The 25,461-nt window shown below is 45.5% G+C and overlaps 1 protein-coding gene across 5 annotated transcripts; it reads left to right on the plus strand.

Moving 5' to 3' along the window:
* The first annotated feature begins 1,017 nt into the window (after positions 1 to 1,017).
* On the plus strand, positions 1,018 to 24,559 carry LOC133381221 (zinc finger protein 436-like). Of its 5 annotated transcripts, none has more exons than XM_061620000.1 (8): positions 1,018 to 1,180; positions 4,468 to 5,467; positions 6,257 to 6,398; positions 8,489 to 8,556; positions 15,055 to 15,181; positions 18,189 to 18,287; positions 19,420 to 19,551; positions 21,864 to 24,559. In XM_061620000.1, exons 2-8 carry the CDS (start codon positions 4,670 to 4,672, stop codon positions 22,958 to 22,960), a joined length of 2,463 nt encoding a protein of 820 aa, XP_061475984.1. In that variant the 5' UTR covers positions 1,018 to 1,180; positions 4,468 to 4,669; the 3' UTR covers positions 22,961 to 24,559. The 5 variants fall into 5 exon arrangements, with proteins under 5 accessions (XP_061475984.1, XP_061475989.1, XP_061475985.1 ...); XM_061620005.1 differs by lacking the exon at positions 1,018 to 1,180 and adding an exon at positions 1,226 to 1,306; XM_061620001.1 differs by lacking the exon at positions 1,018 to 1,180 and adding an exon at positions 1,228 to 1,315.
* Positions 24,560 to 25,461: the final 902 nt, after the last annotated feature.

Consider the following 25,461-nt stretch of genomic DNA (forward strand, 5'->3'; position numbering starts at 1 on the left):
AAGAGTCCCTCCCTCACTGTGTCGGCTGCTCAAGTCCTGCCTGCGGCCTGCCTGCCTGAAATTGTAAAGAGCGGAAGTCGGCCAGCCGCAGCCCAACGTATGCGTGGTCAATCGCGCATGTGTGGCTGAGGGGGCCAATAAAAAGCCGGAGATCCACCTTTTAAATTGAAGTATAGCCGGAGGCTGGACACAGCCCCCTTTTGCCGGAGACCTGGCAAGCCTACACCCAAGTGACATTGGTACAGTTCTTTTATCCTATAGCCCGTCGCTTCATTCCCTCCCCTGTTTCCTCATTGGTCGAGTACTTCAGGGTTTACAGCCTATCCGTGCCGCCTATTCAAGTCACAAGAAGTCCCGCCTCTGTTTACATCTCCCACTACTCATATTTTAGCTCCCCCATACTCATATTTATTATTACCCATATTTAGTGTATCTCCCTCCCCCTTGGTACATCTTCCTCCTCCCCTGTCAACAGATAGAGCAGAACCTAACCACAAACTGTCTTTGTCGCACCTGTTTCCTGGTATCTGTGTCTATTTTAGCTTGTTTTCCTTGCTTCACTAACTACATCTTTACCCCTCCCAAACAACAACCAGCATTTACACAAAGTCACACATCTACACAATTTGAGCACCCTGCAAAAGCAACACACTTTATACATATCACAATAGTCAAAACTGCCAACAAAAAATGGGCTTATGAGGAGAAATTCACACTAAAATGCTGTAAAACTTTCATTTTTAAAAAAATCACCAATTCCTGCAGAAATGTGGAGAACTGAATTTAAGATTGGAAAAATGAGAAGCTGAAAGAACCGAAATGGGCAGACCTTTCCATCCCTGACTGGGAGAGGGAATGCTTGTCTGAAACCCCGGAGAGCCTCTGCCAGTCAGAGCAGCCTCTACTGAGCTAGATGGACCAATGGGTCTAAGCTCCCTGTCTTTGGAAAGGGTTAAAGAAAAGAAGTTTGCACTCAGACTCCTAGAAAGGCTCGGGAAGGCTGGAGAAGGAGGGATGCAAAAGGGGAGAGGACCTTCCTGTGTTTATTATTATTGCTATTCTCCCTGCCTTTCTGGAGACGAGAGGGAAATGCCTCTTCTGGCCGGCTGAGGCCTCTTTGGCTCAGAGGGAGCCTCAGGAGGTGCAGAGGTGTGGCTTGCAACAAGGCGTGGCGGAGAGGGTGAGTTAAAAAGACGGAGAGAGAAAAAGGTCCCTGCGTCTGGACAAAGGGACGATTGAGCAGCAAGGGATGGAGGGGTTGGAAAAGAGGAGGAAAAGGCAGAGCTCTCACTCTGCAGGCTGCAAGGTGGAGCAGGTGCTAATGCCGAATGGATGCCGGATCCCCCCCATCCCTCCTTTCCTGCCTAAGGTTGCAAGAAATCCATCCCAGTTCCTGTGCCTGCATTGCTGCTGTTTGGGGAGTTCTCTCGATACGAAACAGAAGAAGAGACAACTCTTTAGGGGGCTGCGATTGTTGAGGACGTTTTCCCCGTCTTGCTTCGTCAGTCTTTATTTAAAACAGCAGCCTGATGTGCTGATGCTTTTTTGACCAGACCAAGTGATGGGAAGAAAGGGGTGGGCGGGTTGAGAAATGCCCCTTGCTTAACTCCTGTCTCTCGGGTTGCTGTAATAAGCACAGGAGCCTGACAGAGTGGCAACTATACTGTTGTTCCCATAATTGGGGGTGGGGATGTCAGGAAAAATATCCCCCCCCCCGTTTCATTTTGGGAGCTTAGACTGGTGTCGTAACCACAGAGATAGGCCAGAGAGGGAGAAGGTGGCGACTTATTGTTGTTTCCACAATTTGGGGGGGGGCAAAATTGGGGGTGTCAGGGAAAATATGCCCCTTTTGTTTTATTTTTGCAGCTTAGACTGGTGTCAGAAGCACAGGAATGGGCCGGAGAAGGAAAACTGGCGATTTATTCTTGGCCCACAATTTGGTGGCAAGTTGTGTGGGCTAAGAAAAATGACCCCTTGTTATATTTGCGTCTCAGTCTGCTGTAATAAGCACAGGAGCATGGCAGAGGAGAGACAGGTGACATCTGTAATCCTGTTCCCATAATTCTGATGCCAACATTGCAGGGGAGGGGGGTTGCCAGATGTAATGGGGGACTGGGCTGCTGTGCCATAATAGATACACTGAAGAGATCTATTGAACAGGGACAGAAGCGACTTCTCAAAGTAGGCACAGTGGAATTGGCTATGTTTGTTTATCTGTACATCTGCCCTGTTTGAGTAAAGATGGGGGGGGTCTTCTTCCAAATTTTGCATCAAATGCAGTGTGCAGACTCTGGGATTCTGCACAACTTTGCTTTCAGGGGATCGCTGGAAAAAAAAACTTCATGGAGGACAAGTCTGTTTGGTGTGGGTAGATGCAAAAGAGAACAGGGTTCCTGCACCTTTAATAGTTGTATTGAAAAGGGGAAAATGGAGACTGGTCCATTAGGGTGAATGGGGTTCTGCCTCACCATTCTCCATCTGTCCCCACTCACTTGTCTACCCTGCAACTAGGGATGGGGGAGAAATTCAATTTTGTTTTCATTTAAAATGGAATTTTTCAAATTGGTACTTTCCGAAACAATATAAGAACTGAAACATATCGATCCTCCAAAGTTCACATTTATCTGCATTTTGCAACACAGTTCTTCAGTCAAACAGTATTTACAAAAATGCATGTTTTTGGGGAAAATGGGCATTAAAATAAATATATTAGTGGAAATCCTCACTAAAATGCTGAGGAATTTTCATGAGATTTTTTTTTAAATTGCAAATTGCTGCAGAAATGTGGAGAACTGAATTGATGACTGGAAAAATGAGAAGCTGAGAGAACTGTAGTGAACAGACCCTTCCATCCCTCACTTCCTCCTGGTCGGTCTCAGTGTCATCCTTTTAGAACTCAGCAGCGAGGTGTATGGGGACAAAACTAGAATAAGGGCGCTTCCAGACCATTGCTATTCTCTAGTGGGATTCAATCACATACCAGCAAATTCAGGTCTTGCAACTATAGTGGCTTGGGAGATCTCGTGCAACAAACCCACTTCCCCAAAAGATTGGACTTTTTACGATAAGGAGAGTGACGGCAAAAGGCACTGGGAAATGTGGGGTGATACTTGCTTTGATGCATTGTCGGGTAGCTTCCTCTCAAACAAATCAGGATGAACGCTCAATAAACTGGTTGTCTGGAAGCACCCCTAGTATGCTCCGCCTGTGATTGACTCTGGCTCCACCTACTGTTGGTCTCCCTGCATTCCACCCTACCAGTCCCAGTGAGCACCAGCCACTGCTGAAAGGGGATTGCAGCAGGTGTAGCCCGAGGCGATGTTAGGGGGTAGCCTCTTCCCCCCTGCAAGTATTTTGCACTGAGGCCCCGGTGTCCTATCCCCCCTTTTTAATGTTTTAATTTTTTTTACAAGGTTGCTGGACATGGTGCAAAGTGCAGTGCTTGTCAGACCCCATCTTAAATTTCTCATATAACTACATTTGCATCTATGCACATAAAAATTAGCAAATGCAAAATATTATGCCAACTTGTCTCATGGGCCTGGACTCTGAATCTCTTAAGTACCTAGCAATGCAACCGGGTGTAACTTAGAGGGCTCCTGTGAATGGTGGGCCTAAGATCTGATCCACCAGGGAGCTTCTAACCGTTCTGATATAATATGAAATATACAAAAATAGACATAAGCGCCTGTATTTGTTTTCCATTGTTTCTTTATTTTCCTTTTGGCTTTACATTTGGCTGTAGTTTTACTAAAATCAATAAAACACAGAGGAGCAGGGTTCTTAAAGGCAGAGGAGCAGGGTTCTTTTTTTAAAAAGTTGGCAACCTTACTTGCATGCGATTGCATACAAACATGTGTACATAAGGAAAAATCTGAACTAAAATGCTAATCACTGTTTAAATGTGTGTGTGTATCACAAAGTAAAGTGGAAACCTGAATTTAAGATTGGAAAAATGCTAAACTGAGAGAACTTGAAATTGATACAGTTGCCCGTCTCTCATCTCATACCACACACTGAAGCTTTTCTCAAGCCTATGTAGAGTGATCTTTGTGGACTGATTACATTTCCCTCCATATTGGCAAAAAACAAACAAACGGCAACCCCCCCTGTCCCCCCATTGCGTAGCAATTAATTTTTTAAAATTTTAATTTCTATTTATTTTGCAACAATTTAAATGAAGGGCAGGATATTAAATAAATACATAAACAGCACCACCCTAAGAGAAAATGGAAGTCTCTATATATATACTTATTACTTCCATTTATGTGGTCTGGGGAGAGGGCCAAGGGCCGGCCAGAGCAGCCTGAATTTGGCCCTCAGGCCAGAGGTTCCCCGCACATGATAATTTCCACTTAGCTGGGAGGAAGCCCCACAATGGGCCTTACCCTTAGGACAGAGAGGGCTTTGGTCTGATCCAGCAAGGCTCTTTCATCACCCGACCTGTTTACATTTTCTTTTCTTTAGGGAGAAGCCTAAGAATGAATCCAGCTTCTGCCTGACCTGTCTTTACCCTTTGTGTCCTTAGCAGCTCAGCCCTGCACCCTTTCCAAATCATCACGGGTTTTACAGGCCCAAAGTAGCTTCCCTCCATAACGTTTCCGGCAGAGAGGCACAAAGCCAATCTGAGATTCAGCCCCTTTGAGGTGACAGAGAAGAGGATCCTTCGATGTCTGGAGACGGAAGAGGCGGGATGGTGGCTGTGGACCTCCAGGTTCAACCTTTCTTTGTTCATGAGTTGCCTGCGGGAATAAAAAGAGAAGAAGCAGAAGCACCGGATTATACAAACAGGGAAGGAGGAGGAGAAAGAATCCGCCATTTTGCACAGGCTGGAACCGCCAAGGGCTCTTCAAAATGGCCGACACTGCCGTGTGTTAAACAGGAGCCGGAGGAAGGGTTGGCACAACACTGGGAAGTCAAATGGCAGGAGTTTTTGAGGGGGCTGCAGCCCCCTCATGCAGGATGGGATCATCCACAGCTGCAGTGGAGCGGTATGGTTGCTAAGGAGTTCTCCCTGGATCTTTTGGAAGCCAACATTGGCCAGTGCCCTAGAGCGGAGGAGGTGACCCAAATCTTGCCAGGCCTCAAGGGAGAAGCCCAAAAGAGCCAGGATGCCACCCATGTGGGAGTTGACAAAATGGCAAAGGGAGACATCCCAGGTAATGGTGGCATCAGCGCTGAGATCCAGCGTAAGCGCTTCCGACATTTCTGCTATCGGGAGACGGAGGGCCCCCGAGAGGTTTGCGGGCAGCTCCGGCAGCTTTGCCATCAGTGGCTGAAGCCAGAGAAGCACAGCAAAGAGCAGATGGTCGAGGCGCTGGTCCTGGAGCAGTTCTTGGCCATCTTGCCTCAGGAAATGCAGAGCTGGGTCAAGGCAGGCGGCGCAGAGAGCTGTGCCCAAGCGGTGGCCCTGGCCGAGGACTTCCTGCTGAGTCAGGAGGAGGAGCTCAAGGGATGGGAACCAAAGGTGAGGCCACTGAAGATCTAAAGGGGCACACGGAGCAGGGGGGAGCTGCTGCCAGTTCGTGTAGCCAATACTGTGCTAGATGGACCAATGGCCTGACTCAGTTTAAAGTAGCTTCCTTTGGGGGAAGGGCCGTAGCTCAGTGCTAGAGCATCCGCTTTGCATGCAAAAGGTCCAAGGCTCAGCCACTGGCATCTCCAGGTAGGCTTAGGAATATCCCCTTGCCTGGAACCCTGGAGAGCAGCTGCCAGTCAGTGCGGGCTACATTGAGTTAAGCAGATCAACTTTCTGACTCGGTATAAAGCAACTTCCTGTCATTGTTTTTGCTTTTTCTATTTTCACGTCTGACACACCCAGAAAAGCTTGTAATGTAGCATTGAAACTGTTTGTGATTTGTATACTAGCTGTTCACAAAGGAAACCAAGCAACCAGATTAAATGATGCGACAGATAAAACATGTAAAATCTGTGAAATTGGTTTTCACTCCCTCAGTGTCTGTGCCAATGTTTGGCTCCCAATTTATTAACAATGGGAATAGCAAGACAACCTCTCCAGCCCCCTCTAAATCAACAATCAACCTGGTGCCCTCTGGATGCTGTGGAACTCCGACTCCCATCAGCCCCAGCTGTCATATGCAGTAGTCAGGGATGATGGGAGCTGGAGTCCAGGAACATCTGGAGGGCTACAGGCTTCCGCCCACCCTTGGCTAGAATGTGGCTGTTTCCTTTCAGTGCTATCCCTCTCTATTCCGTTGCTCTCCCCTGAACCAAGGGGTCTTCTCTATCGCTCCAGGTACTGCTGGAGTCATCCCCTGAGGAGGAGGAAAAAGGGGAGGTCGCTGTGGGTCTCCTGCCATCTGTGGGCATCGAACCAGGACAGCTGTGCAAAGGGGTCAAGGAGGAGAAGGAGGACAGTGAAGATCCCAGCTTGTTCGGTAAGGCCTCGTGGTGTTATGGAATGGACGGCATGTTACAGGAGTGGCTTCCTCGCCGTGCTTGTTCAATAAAGTTTTTGTCTTGTGAGTGGAAGAGGGCCCAGGCCCAGGTATATGTGTGTAACACTCTATTTGCATGATTTATTTAAAGCAGTATCATACCCACTTTAAACAGTCATAGCTTCCCCCAAAGGATCCTGAGAACTGTAGTTTGTGAAGGGTGCTGAGACTTGTTAGGAGACACCCCCCTTCCCAGTTCCCTCACGGAGCTACAATTCCCAGAGTTCCCTGGGAAGAGGGAATGATTCATTGTTAAGCTACTCTGGGAATTGTAGCTCTGTGAGAGGAATAGGGGGTCTTTCCTAACAACTCTCACTACCCTTAACAAACTACAGTTCCCAGGATTCTTTGAGGGAAGCCGTAACTGTTTGAAGTGGTGTGATACTGTTTTCATTGTAAAGTGCAGATAGGGCCTGTGATTGCAGCCTAAAACGCCATCATTCCAAAGTAGCTATGTAAGAGGAGAGTGTCAGCAGAGCCCTGACGTTTGCAGAGAAACAGAAAGTGTTGGGTTGGGGGAACACCTAAAAGTGGTGGAAGGTGGTGAACCATAACTGCCGAATGAGACCGAGCGGCCACAGAACGCTGTCTGTCTGACTGGCAGTGGGAAACTGGTGGGATGGGGAGTATGGAATAGAGTGTCACACAGAAGGGCATGACTGGCTGGCTGATTGGCAATATGAACCAGAGCACTCCAGACTGCAGCATTTGGTTGCAAGTCCCACTTGCATAGGCTGAATTTGAACGTTTGGATGCCAGTCTGTACGTTGCCAAAACAGCACCATCCAGACACAAGAGGGAGGTATCAGCTGACGCAGAGGGAGCCCTGAGGTTTGCAGAAGTACAAACAACCTTGGAGCTGGGAGGAACCTATAAGGTGGGACACCTTCCCTTCCCCCAAAAAATGCAGCTCAAGCAAGACTGAGCATGTTCAGTTGCTATGGAATGCTGGCTAACTGTTGAAGGGGGGGAATGGGAAACTGGGAGGAAGGGGGAATGGAATCTGTGGCTGGAACACTGAACGGGAACACTCTATGCTGCAACATTTTGTTGCCGATCCCAGTGGTCTTGTCTGTTGGTCAGTTTGATTGTCAACGTGTCTTCTCTGATGATGCTTCTGATGCTCCTTTTAAACTTATAAAGATATCTAATAAAATGTTATAAAAACTTGTAAAAGGATTTCTAGATTTACCAGCACACATGCTCTTGCATAAAAGCCAGTTCCCCACATTGCATTCACTCTTCTAACATTCTGTCACACTTCAGTGTGACTAATTAACAGAATTCAGGGTGAGAATATGCAGATGAAGGGGTGGGGCTATGACAGCTTATCTTCAGTGCTCTTATTCCTTTGCCCATTATTAGGACAGGCAAGCCATCCCTCAGGAGTGGAGAACCTTTTCAGCACAGGAGTCACATTCCCTTCTGGGCAGCCTTCCAGGGGCCACATGCTAGTGGTGGGTGGAGCCAGAGGCAAAAGTGGGCGGAGAAACAAATCATTGAGAGAATCCTGGGAACTGTAGTTTGTTAAGGGAATTGTAGCTCTGTGGGGTCAGCACCCTTAACAATTCCAGGATTCTCCGGGACTGTTAAAGTGGTGTAAGAGTACTTTAAATGTATGGTGTGGATGTGACATAAGAACCAGTGGTGGCTGGTGCCCATCGGGACTGGTGGGGCGGAAATCGGGGAGCCCAACAGGAGGTGGAGCCCAATGACAGGCAGAGCCAACAAATGCTAGTTTTGTCTCCATCTTCTTCCTCCCTGCTGGGTTCTACAAGGGGCAGCACTGAGAGGAGGGAGGGGAGGAGGGGGAGGAGGAAGCTGGCAGCCAGGGCCATGCTCTGGACTGGTCGTAAGTCAGAAGGCAGGCAAATGCAGGCTGACTGAGGACAGACTGAGGCTGGTGGGGCAGTGCCCCACTAGCCCCAAAGAACCAGCCTCCACTGGTAAGAACCATGTTTTAAAAATGAAATTAACATAATGATGACTGTCTTCCAATGTGCTTCCCGCCACCCCTTTCTGCCTTGTAGTCAGCGGGATGATGCCTCTGATGTATTCTGGCTCACCTCCTCTTCACGCTGCTCCGGAGCCAACTCAGGTGAGGACTGAGGATGGGAGTTGTGGGGTAGTGGTAAGAGAGTTGAACGATGTGGGTGGGTGGGTTTGTTAGGTGGTAGGGAATTTGCAGGGTGTTCGATGTACACACTTTCTCTTGTGTAGCCCTTTCTTTTTAGTTCTGTAGGGCCAGGGTGGGATGAGGTGATGGGCAGTGGAGAAAGTCGATCAGGATCAGTTGGTAGATCTCTGGGTGATTTGGCCACTGTGAAGAGAGAATGCTGGACTAGATGGACCTTTGGCCTGATCTACCAGGATCTTCTTAGGTTCTTTTATCCTGTGTGTACTGCACATTACATGAAGGCTGGGTTTTCCCTCCAGTGTTGGAGACAGGATATGACTCTGAATGCCAGGGCTTATCCACATGGGAACATTGCTTCGTACTAAAGACGCTGTTTTTACCTCTGTTTTCTATTTGCATCATCCACAGTAAGGGCTCAATGCCAGCTGCAAACATGGTGTTTTCTATTCACACTGAGGGTAAGGATCAATTATGCAGTTTCCTAATGACCACACCCTCTAATTTAACATTTCCAGTGCCTCTTATTACCTGGCAACTGAGCATGCTCAATTTGTTTTACCAGTTAGTTTCATTTAAAAAAAACAATCCGGAAGTACAATTATTTGTATTTTCATTGGTACAATACAGCTGAAACACAAATCTTTGTTTGAGCAGTGTTATGCTTTTGCGCACAAGCTAGGGGGAAAAGAAAAATAAGGCACCATTTGCAGCAACATAGAAAAGGCTAGCAGAATGGGGGAGAGCAGCTGGAAGTTGTTTGTCAGCCTACACGAAATAAAATGAACGAAGGGAGGAGGAGGGAGTGGGCATGGGGAGGGGAACGATTGACACACCCACCTAAACTTATCAGAGCAAAGTGTCTGCAAGCACTAGAGATACAGAGTGAAGATGTATTTTCCTTCCCTTTTCATATTATCAGAATATTAGGTTGGTAATGGATTTACAGGGGGATAACTTTGTGATAGCTTCTGTTTGCTGGTAATGTCATGTAAACCATGCAAAGTAAAAGGGGGTGTGAGTAGCACCAAACACACACTAAACCACTGTGTAGATGAGAGCCCAGTTGCCAGGAATTGCAAGTGGGGAGAGTAGCACTGTCCTGCTTTAGTCCTGCTTGCGGGCATCTCTTTGGGACACCTGGGCTCACCACTGTGAGGACAGGATGCTGGACTGGAAGGGGCTTTGACCTGATCCAGCAGGAAGGTTCTCCTTATGTTCTTAGAATTACATAAATATAAAGACAGCTAAGAAAAAAACAATTAAAAGCCCGATAACAAAGACGAAAACAAAATGCAATAGATAAGGAAAGTTCCTCAAAGCAGTGACCTCACATTTATTTATTTTTTTCAACTATTCATATACTGCTTAAGCACCACTGTTTCTAAGCCGTGTACAATAAGCATGCAATAGATAAAATCAATTAAAATTAACCACAAAACCAAAATATTTAGACTCCTGTAATGCATTATATGTGGGCTGCCTTTGAAGATGGTTCAGAAACTTTAGCTGGGGCAGAATCCAGTGGCCAGTCTTAGAACTGGGGCCAGGAGGTCCGAATGTATAATATCAGTGCTGACCTGTCTCTAGAGCAGAAGTGGGATACCTCTGGCCTCTGAGCCAATCATGGCACTTCAGGGGGTCCCACTTGGTCCCCAAGGCCATTTTTTCCAAAGCACGCCGATCTGCCCACCAGCTGATGACCCCAGTGACATCACTTGATGGGCAGGAGGACAGGGTTTAATCCTGCCTTGGCTGCTCAATCTTTTTCCTAGCAGGGAACTTGATTGTGTCACCAAGGCAGCAAGATTTAATCCCCGTTTGCCAGCTGACTGGAGATTAAAGCTCTGTGCAAAAGCACTCTTTGAAGCAGCTTGCGTGCAAACTACTTCAAAGAGGCTTTTGCAAAGGCTTTAAGGCACCTCCTGTGCTCCTGTTTGCTCAAACAGGAATGCAGGAGCTCTCTTAAAGCCTTTTCCAAGTCTCCCCACTTTACCCTTAAGTCTCTGTGATTGGGGACTGAAAGAGTGAGGGGGGAGACTTGGAAGAGGCTTTTGCAAGTCTCACCCCACCTTTTAACTTCTTGATTGTGGAGGCTTAATGAAAGCGCAAGAGATGTTGACAGGTGGGCACTCCTAACTGCCAGCCAATCATGTGATGTCATAATGACACCATGTGATTGACAAGTGGGTGGCCCTGCCCACATGTCAAAGTTGGACTACGGGGCAGAGCCTGATAAGGATCTGGCCCGTGGAGCCGAAAAGCCCCCCCCCCCCCGCAGCATCTATATGGTTCCAGGCAATATTCAAACTGCCCATTTTATTTTAGTAGATTGTTTTTCTTAGGGGCTTCCGGAGCCAGTGGTTCTTCTTGTTTGTACTTAAAAAAAAAAAGATTTTAAAGATTATTTTATTATATTCTTTTCTTTTTACTTTAGGATTATACCTTTTAAGATTTTATTTTGTATTGTTCTACCATGGTAATTGTAAGAGTATCCATGAGGATGTCCCTTTATTTAATTATTTTTATCTACATAGGCCTGTAGGATGACTGCTAATTGTATGCTGTATTGTATTTGAATTGTATTGTCTTGTGATTTATTTATTTATTGTATTGTTTTCTGAGTTTTGCTTGGTATATTGTTTTTTTCTTTTTGTACTGTTCTCTTTATTCTGTATATGTGTTTGAGGTTTTTTTGTAAGTCGCTTTGAGTTTCATTCTGAAAAGAAAAAGCGACTAACAAATATCATTAATAATAATAATAACAATAGTAACAATCTTAGCCTTATACCATGCTTGGAGGGCCTCTTTCAGCCTAAGGGCTACATTCCCTTCTCAGAAACCTTCCAGGGGCCTTATGCCAGGGGTGAGCAGGGCCAGAAGCCATGAATGGGAATTTTTCCCTTTGTACTGTAGGCTGGTTTCTAGACACACTCATACACCCATCTCTGCCCTCCAGCCAGGCAAGCCAGAAGTGTTCTCAGGCAAAAACACTCAAGGAGGGTATGAAGTGGGGCCTGTCAAGAACAGCCAGGTTGGCCAGAGTAAAATGGCCCAGCCTAAAGGGATTGTGGGGAATTATCTTGCGTTGGTTACTAGGATGCTTTAAGGTGGGAAAAATTAGGGTGTCTCAAATAGTCCAGCTGTAGCTTGTTGGTCTAAAGGGAGACAGCCGTATCTTATCTGTACTATGGCCTGGTACCAAGGTCAGGAGGCCTGAGTAGCTGTAAATTAGAAGGCCTGCCCTTGTGGTGAACCTTTGGACTATTCCATCATCCAGAGGCGTCATGACTGGCTAATTGGCCCTCTCGCTGTTGCTGGGCAAATCCCCATAAAAGAGGGGCTATCTTTCACTAAATCATCCCATTCCATCTTCATTTACCTATGTGATGTCCAATGATATAAGGAGCATTAGTGTAGTGGCAAATTCAGAAGTGCAAGGTCCCTTCATGATAGTCACAGCTACACCCCTTTACGACCGCACCCCTTTTAAGATTATACAGCCTAATATTATAGCATTGCATTTGAAATGTGGTGTTGGAGGAGAGCTTTGTGGATACCATGTGAAAAAGACAAAATAATTGGGTGTTAGAACAAATTAAACCATGTCAGAAACAACGGTTCTGTAAAGGACTCAAAGTAGAACCACTTGTGAAGCAGGTATTAAAGTTTATTACACGTTCTTGCAAGAGCGGGTGTCCACAAAGTAGGCACACTCAAGTGACATTGGTACAGTTCTTTTATCCTATAGCCCGTCGCTTCGTTCCCTCCCCTGTTTCCTCATTGGTTGAGTACTCCAGGGTTTACAGCCTATCCGTGCCGCCTATTCATGTCACAGGAAGTCCCGCCTCTGTTTACATCTCCCACTACTCATATTTTAGCTCCCCCATACTCATATTTATTTTTACCCGTATTTGGTATATCTTCCTCCCCCCTTTGTATGCCCCCTTCTCTGTTGACAGGCAGAGTAGAGCTTAACCACAACTGTCTTCTCTGCACCTGTTTCCTGTTCTCTGTCTATTTTGACCTGTTTTTCTCTATCTTACTAACTACCTTTTCTTCCTCTCTAACAACAACTTAACTTCTATAAAAAGATTCACACATCTATTCATTTTTAATATTCTGCAAAAGCAACACATTTTATAACTTTTAACATTCTGCAAAAGCATCACACTTTACACATATCACAGCCAGAACTATCACTAGAAGCTAAAATGATGAAACTGAGGCTATCATACTTTGGACACATAATGAGAAGACACGATTCACTAGAAAAGACCATAATGCTGGAAAAAACAGAAGGGAGTAGAAAAAGAGGAAGACCAAACAAGAGATGGATTGATTCCATCAAGGAAGCCACAGAGCTGAACTTACAAGATCTGAACAGGGTGGTTCATGACAGATGGTAGAGGTTGCTGATTCATAGGATCGCCGTAAGTCGTAATCAACCTGAAGGTATATAACAGCAACAACAACAACATTATAGCATAACCTGGCCAAGTTTGAATACTGTTTTCTGCTTCTCTGTCCTTGTTAATGCCTTCTCTCGCAACAACAGATGTCCCTAGGAGCCAAACAGCATGAAAGGGAGATGTGTTAGCTACTGAGAAGAGGCTTCTCAGTGCTGACTCACTTCCTTTCACTCTAGCTGGCTCCAATCGGCAGGAAAGGACAAGGAAGTATGTTAGAAGACTCTTCTCAGTGGCTACCACACTTCCCTTTCATGTTGATTGAGTTATATACATAAGAACTCTGCTGGGATCCTGCTCCCAGAAAAGTAAAGGGTTTAAGACCCCCCAAGACCTTGGACAACTACGCCCTTGATAAGGAGCCAAAGGGGGGGGCTCTTATACTTTCCTTCTTTGTGAGTATTTAGTTTTAAGTAAGTTTTGTTACGTTATATCTGTGTGAACCTCTCACTATACTTTGTATGCATGTTGACTATGCCTAACCCTGTTTAAGGGTGTTTGGCTTTAAGGAATTCATATGCTGCTCTTTTTATATGCCCTTTTATATTTAATAAACTACCTCATATTATTTGGTGTCTGTTACTTGGGGCTGTGGCTCTGAAACCAGTACCTTGACCACAAAACTACTGACTACTGAATTGGAGTTGGCTGGAGGCTCCAGAGCAGTGAGTGGAACAGTTGCCTCTTGCTCTTGGGAATCTCTGCCAGTCTATTTGGTGCTCTGAGTTCCCCTTGACACAGGGTGGGAGATCAGGTTAAGGGGTGGTGGCAGTCTACCTACCTTACAGGGTTGGTGTTGCTAAGGAGAGGCACAGGGTGTGCCTGATCCAGGGACAGTTGCCCTGGGGTTATGGGGTTGCCCCTGGGTCTTTGATGGGCCAATGAGAGATGTGGCCTGGGAAGGGTGTGTGTGGCCTGGGGAGAAGCCTGGTGGGCTGCCCTTGGGGGCCCGTTATTTTATGGAGTACCTATTCTCAAGTGAAGCTTCCTGAACACATAGGTCACCTTCAGAGGACCCCCTCCAAGGGAGATGAAGAAGGTGGCTACACGAGAAAGGACCTTTTCTGCAGTGGCTTCCTGTCTTTGAAGTGCTCTTTTGGGTTAGGCTTCTCGGCCCATTTGGTTTTTAGATCTTGCTTATTTTATTTAACAGGCTTAATATACTGCTTAATCATCAAAACCTTTTGAGAGGTTTAAATAAGACACACATTAAAGTTAGCGATAAAAATCAGATGTTAAACGTTAGCGTAAGTTAAAAGAATAAACACATCAGCAGTTTTAAAAAATATACATTATAAAAAAAATTACCTTATTTCTTTATATATATATATATATATATATATATATATATATATATATATATATATATATATATATATATATATATATATATATATAATGTTTTATTGATTTTCCAAATAAAATTTACAATATGATGCAAAAGACTTTTTTGTTGTTTCTTCTAAGAGGATAATACACACAATGTGGTTGAGAACATCTTTTACACAAATGTCAACTTCAATACAACTAATTACAAGCCCCTCAAACAACCCCCTCCCGCCCCCACCAGGTGGCATTACTTAAGGAATAAGGGGATGTGGGGGGGTGAGGAAAAAGAAAAGAAAAAAGGGGGGAACAGAAGGAGGGGAAAGGGGAGAAACAATGGTGGATGAAGCAGATGAGCAAAAAGAATTTCTAAATTTGTTTAACGTTAGTCGCTCCACATTTTAGCATAACAAGATGGTGGATTTTGATTGTGCTCTTTATTGTTAACATATTAGATAAGAGAAAACCATATTGAGGTAAATTTGTCAGTTTTAGAAATACCACGAGCAGCCCTTAGTTTGTATGTTAGTTTTTCCATAAAGGCAATGAACCAGATCTTGTGATACCGATATTGTATTGTTGCACCTTTTCGGTCTTTCCAGTGTTTTGCAAATTACCTTATTTCTGGATGGCAAGCACTGACAAGATAACATTTTCCTTCTTTCAGGGACTGGCAGCCTTTGAGGAGGTGGCCATGTACTTCACAGAGGGGGAATGGGCCCTTTTGGATCTGGACCAGAGAGCTCTGTACAGGGAGGTCATGCTGGAAAATTATGGGAATGCGACTACTCTGGGTAAGGCTTTTTTGTGGAAAGGCCCAAAGGGGAAGGGAAGGGTGCTTTGGAATGCTCTGAGTCTTTTACACATGTCAACCCTCCCTATTTATCAGGGACAGTCTCTTTTTGTTTAGTCATTGTCCCTGGCCGGTCATTTCCTTGTCTTATCCTACAGGTGGCACTGGCAACAAAATGTTGCAGTATGGTGTCAGCAAGGGGTATTGCTCAGCAGTGGAGCATTTGCTTTGCATGCAGAAGGTCCCAGGTTCAATCCCCACCCTCTCCGGGTACGGCTGGGAGAAAACTCGGTCTGGAACCCTGGAGACCCACTGCCAGTCAGTATAGACAATATAGAGCTAGATGGACTAACGGTCTGACTCAGAATAAGTCAGAATCCTATGAGTGCTCCTGTTTAGACTGCCAGCCAGCCAGCCAGACCTTCTTCCAGGATACTCCATTCCGTTTTCCCCAGGGCTAGCACCATGGGCCCTTGGACACCAGCCTGCAGGGGCCCCTGGTGGTGGCAGTGGCTGCCATTGCCGCCAGAGACTAAAATAGGCCTGTCCATGTCATCCATGATGGCAGGAGATGTGTTGATGCCCCTGCTGCCATCTTGGATGATGGCAAGTATGCACGCACAGTGCGCTGATGTGGTGCCATGGCACCGCAGGAGGTTGTGTGGTGAGCCAGCGCCAGCAGCAGGGGAGTCTTGGAGGGTGGCTGTTGCTCCGTGATCCGCGCCAGCATTGGGTGACCGGCACGCATGCTCCACGACCCAGTGTTAGCACAGATAGTGGAGTAGGAGCTGCATTGCCCAGCCCCAGCAGCAGGGGCCCCTCTCAGTGCCAGGGGCCCTTGGCTGGTGCCCAGCCGTGGGCTTCCAGGTTTTAGGGATGCCAAGGAAACGATAAATCAGATCCAGGTTTGCTTACAAGGAGAAGTTTATTGAGTAACTTACAGTGCACAGGCATACCCAATAGGTGGATCAGACTGCAAGGTCCTGCACAAACCGTTGACCAGTCTGAACCCCGAACTGGCAACAAGAGTGATTGATATAGTATTCACTAATAGGCAAAAAACCTTGCAGTTTAAGAATGTACCTATAGCCCACAGATATTTCTATCAAACTTTAAAAAGCAGGAAAATTGGGCAGCTATAGTAAATGCACCAGGGGAGCAGGAGACCTGACCTCCTCTCTGAGATATTGTACTGCTCTACAAAGTTGTCATAATGCAAACACAATTTGGGTTGGTTTTTCACAGTCCAGTCCACTTCCTGTGTAGCTTGGAAGAATTTGGTAACGTGCCTCTTTGGCAACGTCAGTAACAGGATTACTGGTACTCTGTGAACATGGCTGATTTTTAATTAATTTCAACAGATTATGAGAACTCTGAGAGAAAAAAGTCCAAAAGGCGTCTGGGTTTCCCCCACCTCTCTCTTTAGACTTTGAACTCTGTATTCTTTCTGACTCTTTTGTGTATCGCCTTGAAAATTGAGAGGGTTGTTAAGCAAGCATTTATGTGTTCAGGACTATAAGTTTTGTAAGGTTTTGCTTTGAAATGAGCTTATGGGAAGCATCACAATGGCATGGGGGGTATTTTCAATTTAAGATTGCAGAATGTGAAAAATCCACGCTGGCTATAGTATACAGCCACTCTTGTGGCTGTATAATACTTCTTTACAGGTGCAGCGATGATATTATATGTGATTAATTGCTACAGAGCATTGTGCCATAGCTTTCTCAGCATAGTGAGTCGTTGCACTAATTGGTACTGCTGATAAGCGGAGCATCCTGGCATCCTTGAGCTAGTTTCCTGGCAGAGCATCAGATTGCTCCTTGGAATGTCAGCTTCTTAGCCCCGTACCAGGTGGGCTATGAGCTAACTGCTTACACTGACTGTTCTTTGACCTATCTTTCAAGCTGCCAGAAAGATGCTAGGGGCTAAAGGATGCCAAGGCTCTGGAGGAGATAGTACGGGCCTCCATGCCTAAAGCGGCGATACATTTGCCTACAGGCCTACAGCCTGATTTCCCCTCCTACCCAGTTTTCCATTCCATCCTCCAATGGACATAGGAAGATAGGAAGCAGCCTCGGACTGAGCCTGATCTTTGTTCCACCTGAGCTCAGTATTGTCTCTCTGGCAGCCACTCTCCATAGCTTTATGCTCTGCCACTGCACTACAGCCCTTTCCCTGCCTGGTGGAAGACAATGCATGCTGTGTAACAGGAGGACTCGATATATTTTATATTTGGTTTGCGATAGATTTGAGCATATATCTGCGAAGGGAACATTACTGAATTTGTGGGCGGGAAGATGGGTCTGGCTATGAATGAACGATTTGTATGTTATCCTGGCAATTGCCCTGTTTTACGGTTCTGTTTATATAAAAATAAAAGGGGGAAAAAGGGAGCACAATACACACACATCCACTCGGCATCTCCAACCCAGGAGAGCTGCTCTCAGTCATGAGGGCATGAGCTCCTAAGGCACCTGTCATGCACATACTATTATTATCAGAGCTTGGAAAAGTTACTTTTTTGAACTACAACTCCCATCAGCCTCAGCCAGCATGGCCACTGGTTGGGCTGATGGGAGTTGTAGTTCAAAAAACTAACTTTTCCAAGCTCTGATTATTATTATTATTAAATTTATTTATACCCCGCCTTTTGCCAAAGGCCCTCAAGGTGGCTTACAAAGAAAAATAAACACAAGTATAAAAATACATCAATGAAAGCAATACAATTTACAAAGATTAAACTAAATAACAAATAACATTATTAAGAAAAAAAATGTCCATGTACTACCATCTTGCACGCATTTCTACACATCCAGAGAAACTACATGGAGGGTGAAGTGGGATTGTACCAAATAGGTGATCACATTTTTTCTTTTCTTTTCAAAAACAGGAACCAATTCCTCGCACATAGAAAAGTAGCATGTCAGGAGTACGTTTTTCTAAACTAGGTGACTCGACATGACAGAAATAACTCCTTAACTTCCTGTGTTTCCTTCCCTCCCATAAAGGATTTTTAATTGCCAAACCAGACCTCGGCTCCTGGCTAGAAGGAGGGGGAGATTTATTCATCAAAGACTCCGAGGAAATAGAAAGAGGAGGCTTTGCAGGTAGCTGCTCAAATGTGAACATTTATGCCTGAAAAATTGCTTTGCGAAAATGGATATATTAGGCAAAATTGCATACAAAAATGGATATATTAGGATAAATTTGCACTAAAATGCTGATTATTTTCATGAAATCCTTTTTAAAAAAGAAACATTGCACACTGATGTGGAAATGTTGAGAACTGAATATTAAAAAAATGAGAAACTGAGCAAAACTGAAATTGACAGAGTCTTCCATTCCTTGATAGGCATCACACTTTGAATAATGCAGCAGGTCCCAGGTTCAGTTCCCAGTATCTCCAGGTTAGGCTGGAAAGACTCTCTTGTCTGCAACCCAGAAAATGAACTGCCAGTCAGTGTAGACAAAATTCCAAATGTTCTCACAGGCCCAAAGGTTTCTTCGTCTGACTGCAGGGATGGGGAACCTGTGGCCCTCCAGATGCTTGTTCATTTATTGAAGTATTTATAACCCGCACTTTCATAAAAGAAAATAAGGCAGTAAGCAAAATTATAACAAAATCAGTAAAACATCCATAATAATTAAAACATCAATAAGCCATAAATACTGATTGATTAAAAGAATTTCACAGTGTGAAGGCCTGTATGAACATTACAGTCGTCCAAAGACATCTAGAGCAGGGTTCTTTAACCTTGGGTCCCCAGATGTTGATGGACTACAACGCCCATCATCCCTCACCATTGACCATGCTGTCTGGGGCTGATGGGAGTTGTAGTCCAACAACATCTGGGGACCCAAAGTTAAAGAACAGTGGCGTAGAAGATACTGTTTTCAGAAGACGTCTAATGTAGGTTGTTGGGCAACAACTCCCATCAGCCCCAGCCGGCAAGACCTGTGGTCAAGGACAGTGGGAGCTGCAGTCGAGGAGGGTTCCCCTTTCCTGGACTGCTATGGCTGGGATGGCTGACTCTTCCTGATCTCCATCAGATGGTAGTATTCTTCAAGCACCTGGAAGGCTATCACATAGAATTAGCAATGTGTGAATCTGTCTCTTTTGGTTCCTCTTAGTTACTCATTTTTTCCAGAATTCTCTCTATTTTCTGATGTTTCCTGCCTTTTCTGAAACAGGAACCCTTTTTTTAATTCCTGTTTCTCTCTTTTCCTGTATCCCAACAGATGTCACAGCTGCAAAAGAGATCAAAGAAGAGCATCAACCAGAGCGCGGAATCCCTCAGCTGGAAGATATGGCTGAGGTTTTCCCAGGGGGATCTCAGGAGAGCACTTCCTTGGCAGCGGAGTACTATGAGAGTGAGTACCTAGTAGATGAGGAAGAGGCATAGCTCAGTGGGTAGAGCACAGGCCTTGCATGACTGCCAGCGGCTCTGCAAGATTGCAGACAGGAAGTCCCTGCCAGTCCTACCAGGAGCTGGCGGGGATTGAACCTGGGGCATTCTGCATGCAAAGAAGATGTTCTACCACTGAGCCATGACCCTTCCTCATAAATAAGAGTGGTTTTATTTATTTAAAGTACTTATATGCTGCCTTTCAGGGCAAAACTCTGCCAGTGGGGCTTACAAGAGATAATTAAAACATTACAAGCCATTTTAAAATACAAATAAAACTAAATTTCAACTGCAAAAACTAAAAGTATTAGAGGCAGTATTGCTGGGGAACAAATAATGGGAAGTGCTGCCTTCCTGCCCTGCTTCTGGGCTTTCCAGGAAGCATCTGATTGGCCGCTGTGGGAACAGGATGCTAGACTGGATAGACTTTTAGTCTGTTTCAGCAGGGTTCTTCTTGCCGATATGATGAACTTACACCATCTTAGCTCTGGTCTACACCTAGCAGCAGAATGAAGAGGTAGAAGCCTTGAGGTGGTAAGAGTGGACTGTACCACTTCAAATTGCAGGAGGTGACATATTTGAATGCTCCCTTTGTGATTTATAAAGCAGACACGTAAAACAAAATCTTGCTGCAAGTAGAAAGCTAGCACATTGGGGAAGACGTTCTAGCCCAGCTCAGTCCTCGCTGTGCTCATTTTTTTTAGGGAGGCTGTGCTTTGTGTTTTGATATAAGTGAGCATTAAAAATGTACAAGTGCAATCTGCAACAAAATGTTGCAGCATGGACTGCTGCTGTTCAGGATTCTAGCTATTCCATTCCATTCCCGTACCTGGTTCTCCATTTTTGTGCCATCAGTCATTCTGCACCCACTGAGCATGCACAATCCTCATAGGGCTATTTTTGGATTACCCCTTTCTTGTTGTTTTTTCACAGGATTTTTTTTTGGCGGGGGGGGGGACCTGAGCAAACCTTCTAGTTCCTTTGAGCCTGCTGATACCTCTCTTTTGTGTGTGGATGCTGCTGTTTTGGCTACAAAAGCAGCAGCAGTCACAACCCAGACATCAGAATTAAAGGGAAGACATTCTATTTATTTATTTATTTTATTTATTAAACTTGTACACCGCCCCATAGCCGAAGCTTCTGGGCAGTTTACAATAACTAAAAACAAATACAATTTAAAATACATCTTTTAAAAAACAATTTAAAACTCAATTAAAAAATTTAAAACAATATAGAACACATGCTAAAATGCCTGGGAGAAGAGGAAAGTCTTGACCTGGCGCCGAAAACATAACAGTGTTGGTGCCAGGCGCACCTCGTCAGGGAGATCATTCCATAATTTGGGGGCCACCACTGAGAAGGCCCTCTCCCTTGTTGCTATTCTCCGAGCTTCCCTCAGAGTAGGCACCCGGAGGAGGACCTTTGATCTTGAATGTAGTGTACGGGTGGGTTCGTATCGGGAGAGGCGTTCCATCAGGTATTGTGGTCCCAAGCCATGTAAAGCTTTATAGGTCAATACCAGCACCGTGAATCGAGCTCGGAAACATAAAGGCAGCCACTGCAAGCGGGCCAGAATCGGTTTTATATATTCAGACCGTCTGGTCCCTGTTACCAATCTGGTCGCTGCATTTTGCACAAGCTGCAGTTTCCGAACCGTCTTTAAAGGCAGCCCCACGTAGAGCGCATTGCAGTAATCTAATTTGGAGGTTACCAGAGCATGGACAACTGAAGCCAGGTTATCCCTGTCCAGATAGGGACGTAGTTGGGCCACCAACCGAAGCTGGTAGAAGGCACTCCGTGCCACCGAGGCTACCTGAGCCTCAAGTGACAGAGATGGTTCTAGGAGAACCCCCAAGCTATGAATCTGCTCCTTCAGGGGGAGTGCAACCCCATCCAGGACAGGTTGGACATCCACCATCCGGTCAGAAGAACTACCCACTAGCAGCATCTCAGTCTTGTCTGGATTGAGCCTCAGTTTATTAGCCCTCATCCAGTCCATTGTCGCAGCCAGGCACCGGTTCAGCACATTGACAGCCTCTCCTGAAGAAGATGAAAAGGAGAAATAGAGCTGCGTGTCATCAGCATACTGATGGCAACGCACTCCAAAGCTCCAGATGACCGCACCCATCTAGTCTGATGTGATGGAATCCATTCTGCCACCTCAAAACTCTTGCCACTTAGTTCTACCTCTGTAGTAGTTTCTGTGACCTATTATTCTTTTCTCTCATATGGAGTGATATCCTGTGTCTTTGCTTTCTTGTCTCTTAATTCCTTCAGATGACGGCACAGCCAGTGAGAATGAGATGGGTATGGTTTGCCCAGAAGGTTCTGACTCAGCAGGCCCTGATGAGAGATTATCAGCAGGTTCCCTAGAGGCTGTTTCTGTGAAGTCTGAACCCTTTGATCAGGGCTACGAGTCCGACAGGCAGCAATGGCAGCAGACTGTAAAGATGTGGGGCATATCCATACAGAAAGTAGAAAATGTCGTGGCAGATAATGCTGGTGTAATCCACGTGGGGGAGGAGCGGCACATGTGTCGCAAATGTGGGCAAACATTTGAGCACCAGTCGGGACTTATCGTGCACCAGATGATTCATACGGCAGAGAGGCCCTACGAGTGCCTTGAGTGTGGGAAAAGCTTCTGTCAGAGAGAGAACCTGCTTGCGCACCAGAGAATCCACACGGGGGAGAGGCCTTATGAGTGCCTTCAGTGTGGAAAACATTTCAGCACTCGGTCACACCTCATTACCCACCAGAGAATCCACACGGGTGAGAAGCCCTATGAATGCCTTCACTGCGCAAAAAGTTTCAGCAACAAGTCCTCACTTGTCACACACCAGAGAATTCACACGGGAGAGAAGCCTTATGAGTGCCCACAATGTGGGAAAAGCTTTTGCCAGAGTGGGCAGCTCATTAGACACCAGAGAATCCACACAGGAGAAAAGCCCTATGCCTGCCCACAGTGTGGGAAATGTTTCTGCCAGAGAGGACAGTTGATCAGACACCAGAGAATGCACACAGGGGAGAAACCGTATGAGTGCCTTCAGTGTGGGAAAAACTTCAGCAGGAAGTCATACCTCGACATTCACTTGCGGATGCACACAGGAGAGAAACCCTACGAGTGCCCTGAGTGTGGGAAAAACTTCTGCCAAAGTGCACAGTTGATTCGGCACCAGAGAATCCACACGGGGGAGAAGCCTTTTGCATGTTCTGAGTGTGGAAAAAGCTTCTTCCAGAAAGAAAAGCTGGTAAGACATCAGAGAACCCATGCAGAATCCAAACCCTATGAATGCTCAGAATGTCGAAAAACCTTTCCCCGGAAAGATAAGCTCATTCATCATCAGAAAACACATGCAGGGCTTGAAATGCTATGAATGTTTTCTTTAAAAATATAAATATATTGCAAGTGTAATGCGTTTTTGGCAGAACACTTTAATAGTTTGAGACAGAAGATTTCTGCTGTAGTTTGGGGCTTCCCAAATATCAGAATAAAGGCAGAAGAGAGAAACAAATGATGAGTCCTGCAGGATCCAAACAGCCCATCTAGCCAAGCATCCTGTTTCCAACAGTGGACAGCTAGATATTTCTGAAAAACTCACAAGCAGGGCATTGAAATAATCATGGTTGCCTTTTGAATTCTCCAGTTGGTTGGGAGAACATTCAGTTACACATCAGACGTAAGAACATTAAACAATGGAGCAGGGAATTTGAGCTGGCTTGGAACAAAGGCAGCTTTTCATCAGTGGTGCAAAGTTTTGGACTCTGGATATCATGATCTTCATGGAGATACACAGCCCTTCATTTCATCAATGTGTATTAATTCACTTATTTCAAACTGTGGTAAGCCTTTTGCCAGAGTGGGCAGCTCATTAGACACCAGAGAGTTCAGGGACCTGCTGCCCATTTGGCTGGATGGTGCCTTGGATTCCTACCCCCAACAACACCACTACTTTTCATGTTAACACTAAAAGCAGCTGAAAAATAATTGTAAAATGTTGCGAAGAATATAGGCATTTCCAGCTTCAGTGTGTAAACTGGAGAAATACTACCTTGCCCCCTTCAGCTAGGTGTGCTTTTGCACCCATTGCTGGTATCACCTCTGCCACCCCCATCAGCTTTCCCCCCCTGCTGCATAAGAACATAAGAAAAACCTGGCTATTGGATCAGGCCAAAGGCCCATCATAGTCCAGCATCCTGTTCTCACAGTGACCAAACCACCACATGCTCCTAGGAAGCTCCCAAGCAGGACCTGAGTGCAACAACACTTTCCCCATTGCGATTCCCAGCAGCTGATATACAGCGGCGTACTGCCTCTGACGGCGGAGGTAGAATATAGCCGTTGTGTCTAGTACCCACTGATAGCCCTGTCCATCATGAATTTTTCTACTCCTTTTTCAAAGCCATCCTCCTCTCATGGCAAATAGCAGGAGCACTTTGAATCAAGGCAGGCAGTATATAGTGACAATCGTGAGTTCTTTGCACCTTTGGTGAAGTCTCCGGAATAAAGGAAGGTATGACACGTGCCAATGCAGCTGAGTTGCTTGCAAGCGACTGCTGAGCAGATAGGTGGAGGAGCACTGTGAGCTGTACATCAGTGCTGTGCAGCTTGTAGGGAATCCTTTGTATTGAAGCTGTGCCCATCTCTTCCTTTCCTGCTTTCTGCTTTTTTAAATAGCTACTGCCTATCAAACCAGTCACATTTGGGCACTCATTTCATGGTGACAACATCAAAGTGCATGGTGGTGGAGGCGGGAATCTAAAACTAGTGAGCATGTCCAGAGGAAGGCTGGCTGAGGTTGTTACCGGGGTGTCTCCATGTGCACCTGTGTATGTATTTGCGAAGGAGATTGGATCCATCCTATATGAAATGTTTGCTATAGTTACACCAGATATATCTATTAGCTGTCATCTTAGGTTGTGTGTTCCAGATAGGGTTGCCAGGTTCAGGGCCTGAGGCTGATCCTGTATCTTTAGAAGAGAAAGTCAGCCAAGTGCAGGTGTTCTTGCAACATTGTAATGGAAACAACCACAAGGTGGAATTCTCCCTTCTGCCTGCATAGCTTTTAAAGATACAGAAGACCTCTTGGTTGCCAGGCCCAGCCTCCCAGAGGTCTTCTGTATCTTTAAAAGTTGTGCAGGGGGAAGGGAGAATTTCACCTTGTGGTTTTTCCCATTACAGGGTTGCAAGAACACCTGCACGTGGCTGACTTTCTCTTCTCCTAAAGATACAGGATCAGTCTCAGGCCCTGAACCTGGCAACCCTAGTTCCAAATGCTGTTGACTCCCTCTAGCTGTTCAGTGAGGAGTAGGGATGGAATCTGCTGGCCAGTGCCGGTTTGAAAGCATTCCGTCGACCTAATAGGCTGGTATTGATTCGAGTTTGTTCTTGGCTCAGCAGCCGCTACTTTTACTGATCTGTTTTTCCCCTTCAGAAAAATACTGATATTAATATTGATATTTTTAAAGGAAATATAGATATTTTGAAAGGAAATACTGATAAATTAAACATCAGTAAATTGAAGGAAACATCAATAAAAATATAAATATTAATATCCAAATAGCAACAGAAAATTGCTACATAAAAATCCAACCTGTAACGACAGCTAATAAGTGAATTCATGGGAAAATTTGGTACCAAATCCAAATTGGGTGGAATTCTAGAACATTTCTTGTCAGGAGTAGTGATTTCACCAATGACTGCAGGGTTGGGCAACCTGTGGCTCTCCAAATGTTGTTGGACTCTCATCATGCCTCACCACTGTCTCACTTGCTGGGAGCTGGAGTCCAGCAACCTGTGCAGAGCTACATGTTCCCCAGAGCGATCTTTGATTTAAAAAGAGTATATCAGGTCTGACAAACCTTTCAGTGGGAATCC

The sequence above is a fragment of the Rhineura floridana genome, chromosome 3 (genome assembly GCF_030035675.1).
Source record: "Rhineura floridana isolate rRhiFlo1 chromosome 3, rRhiFlo1.hap2, whole genome shotgun sequence".
NCBI lineage: Eukaryota > Metazoa > Chordata > Lepidosauria > Squamata > Rhineuridae > Rhineura > Rhineura floridana.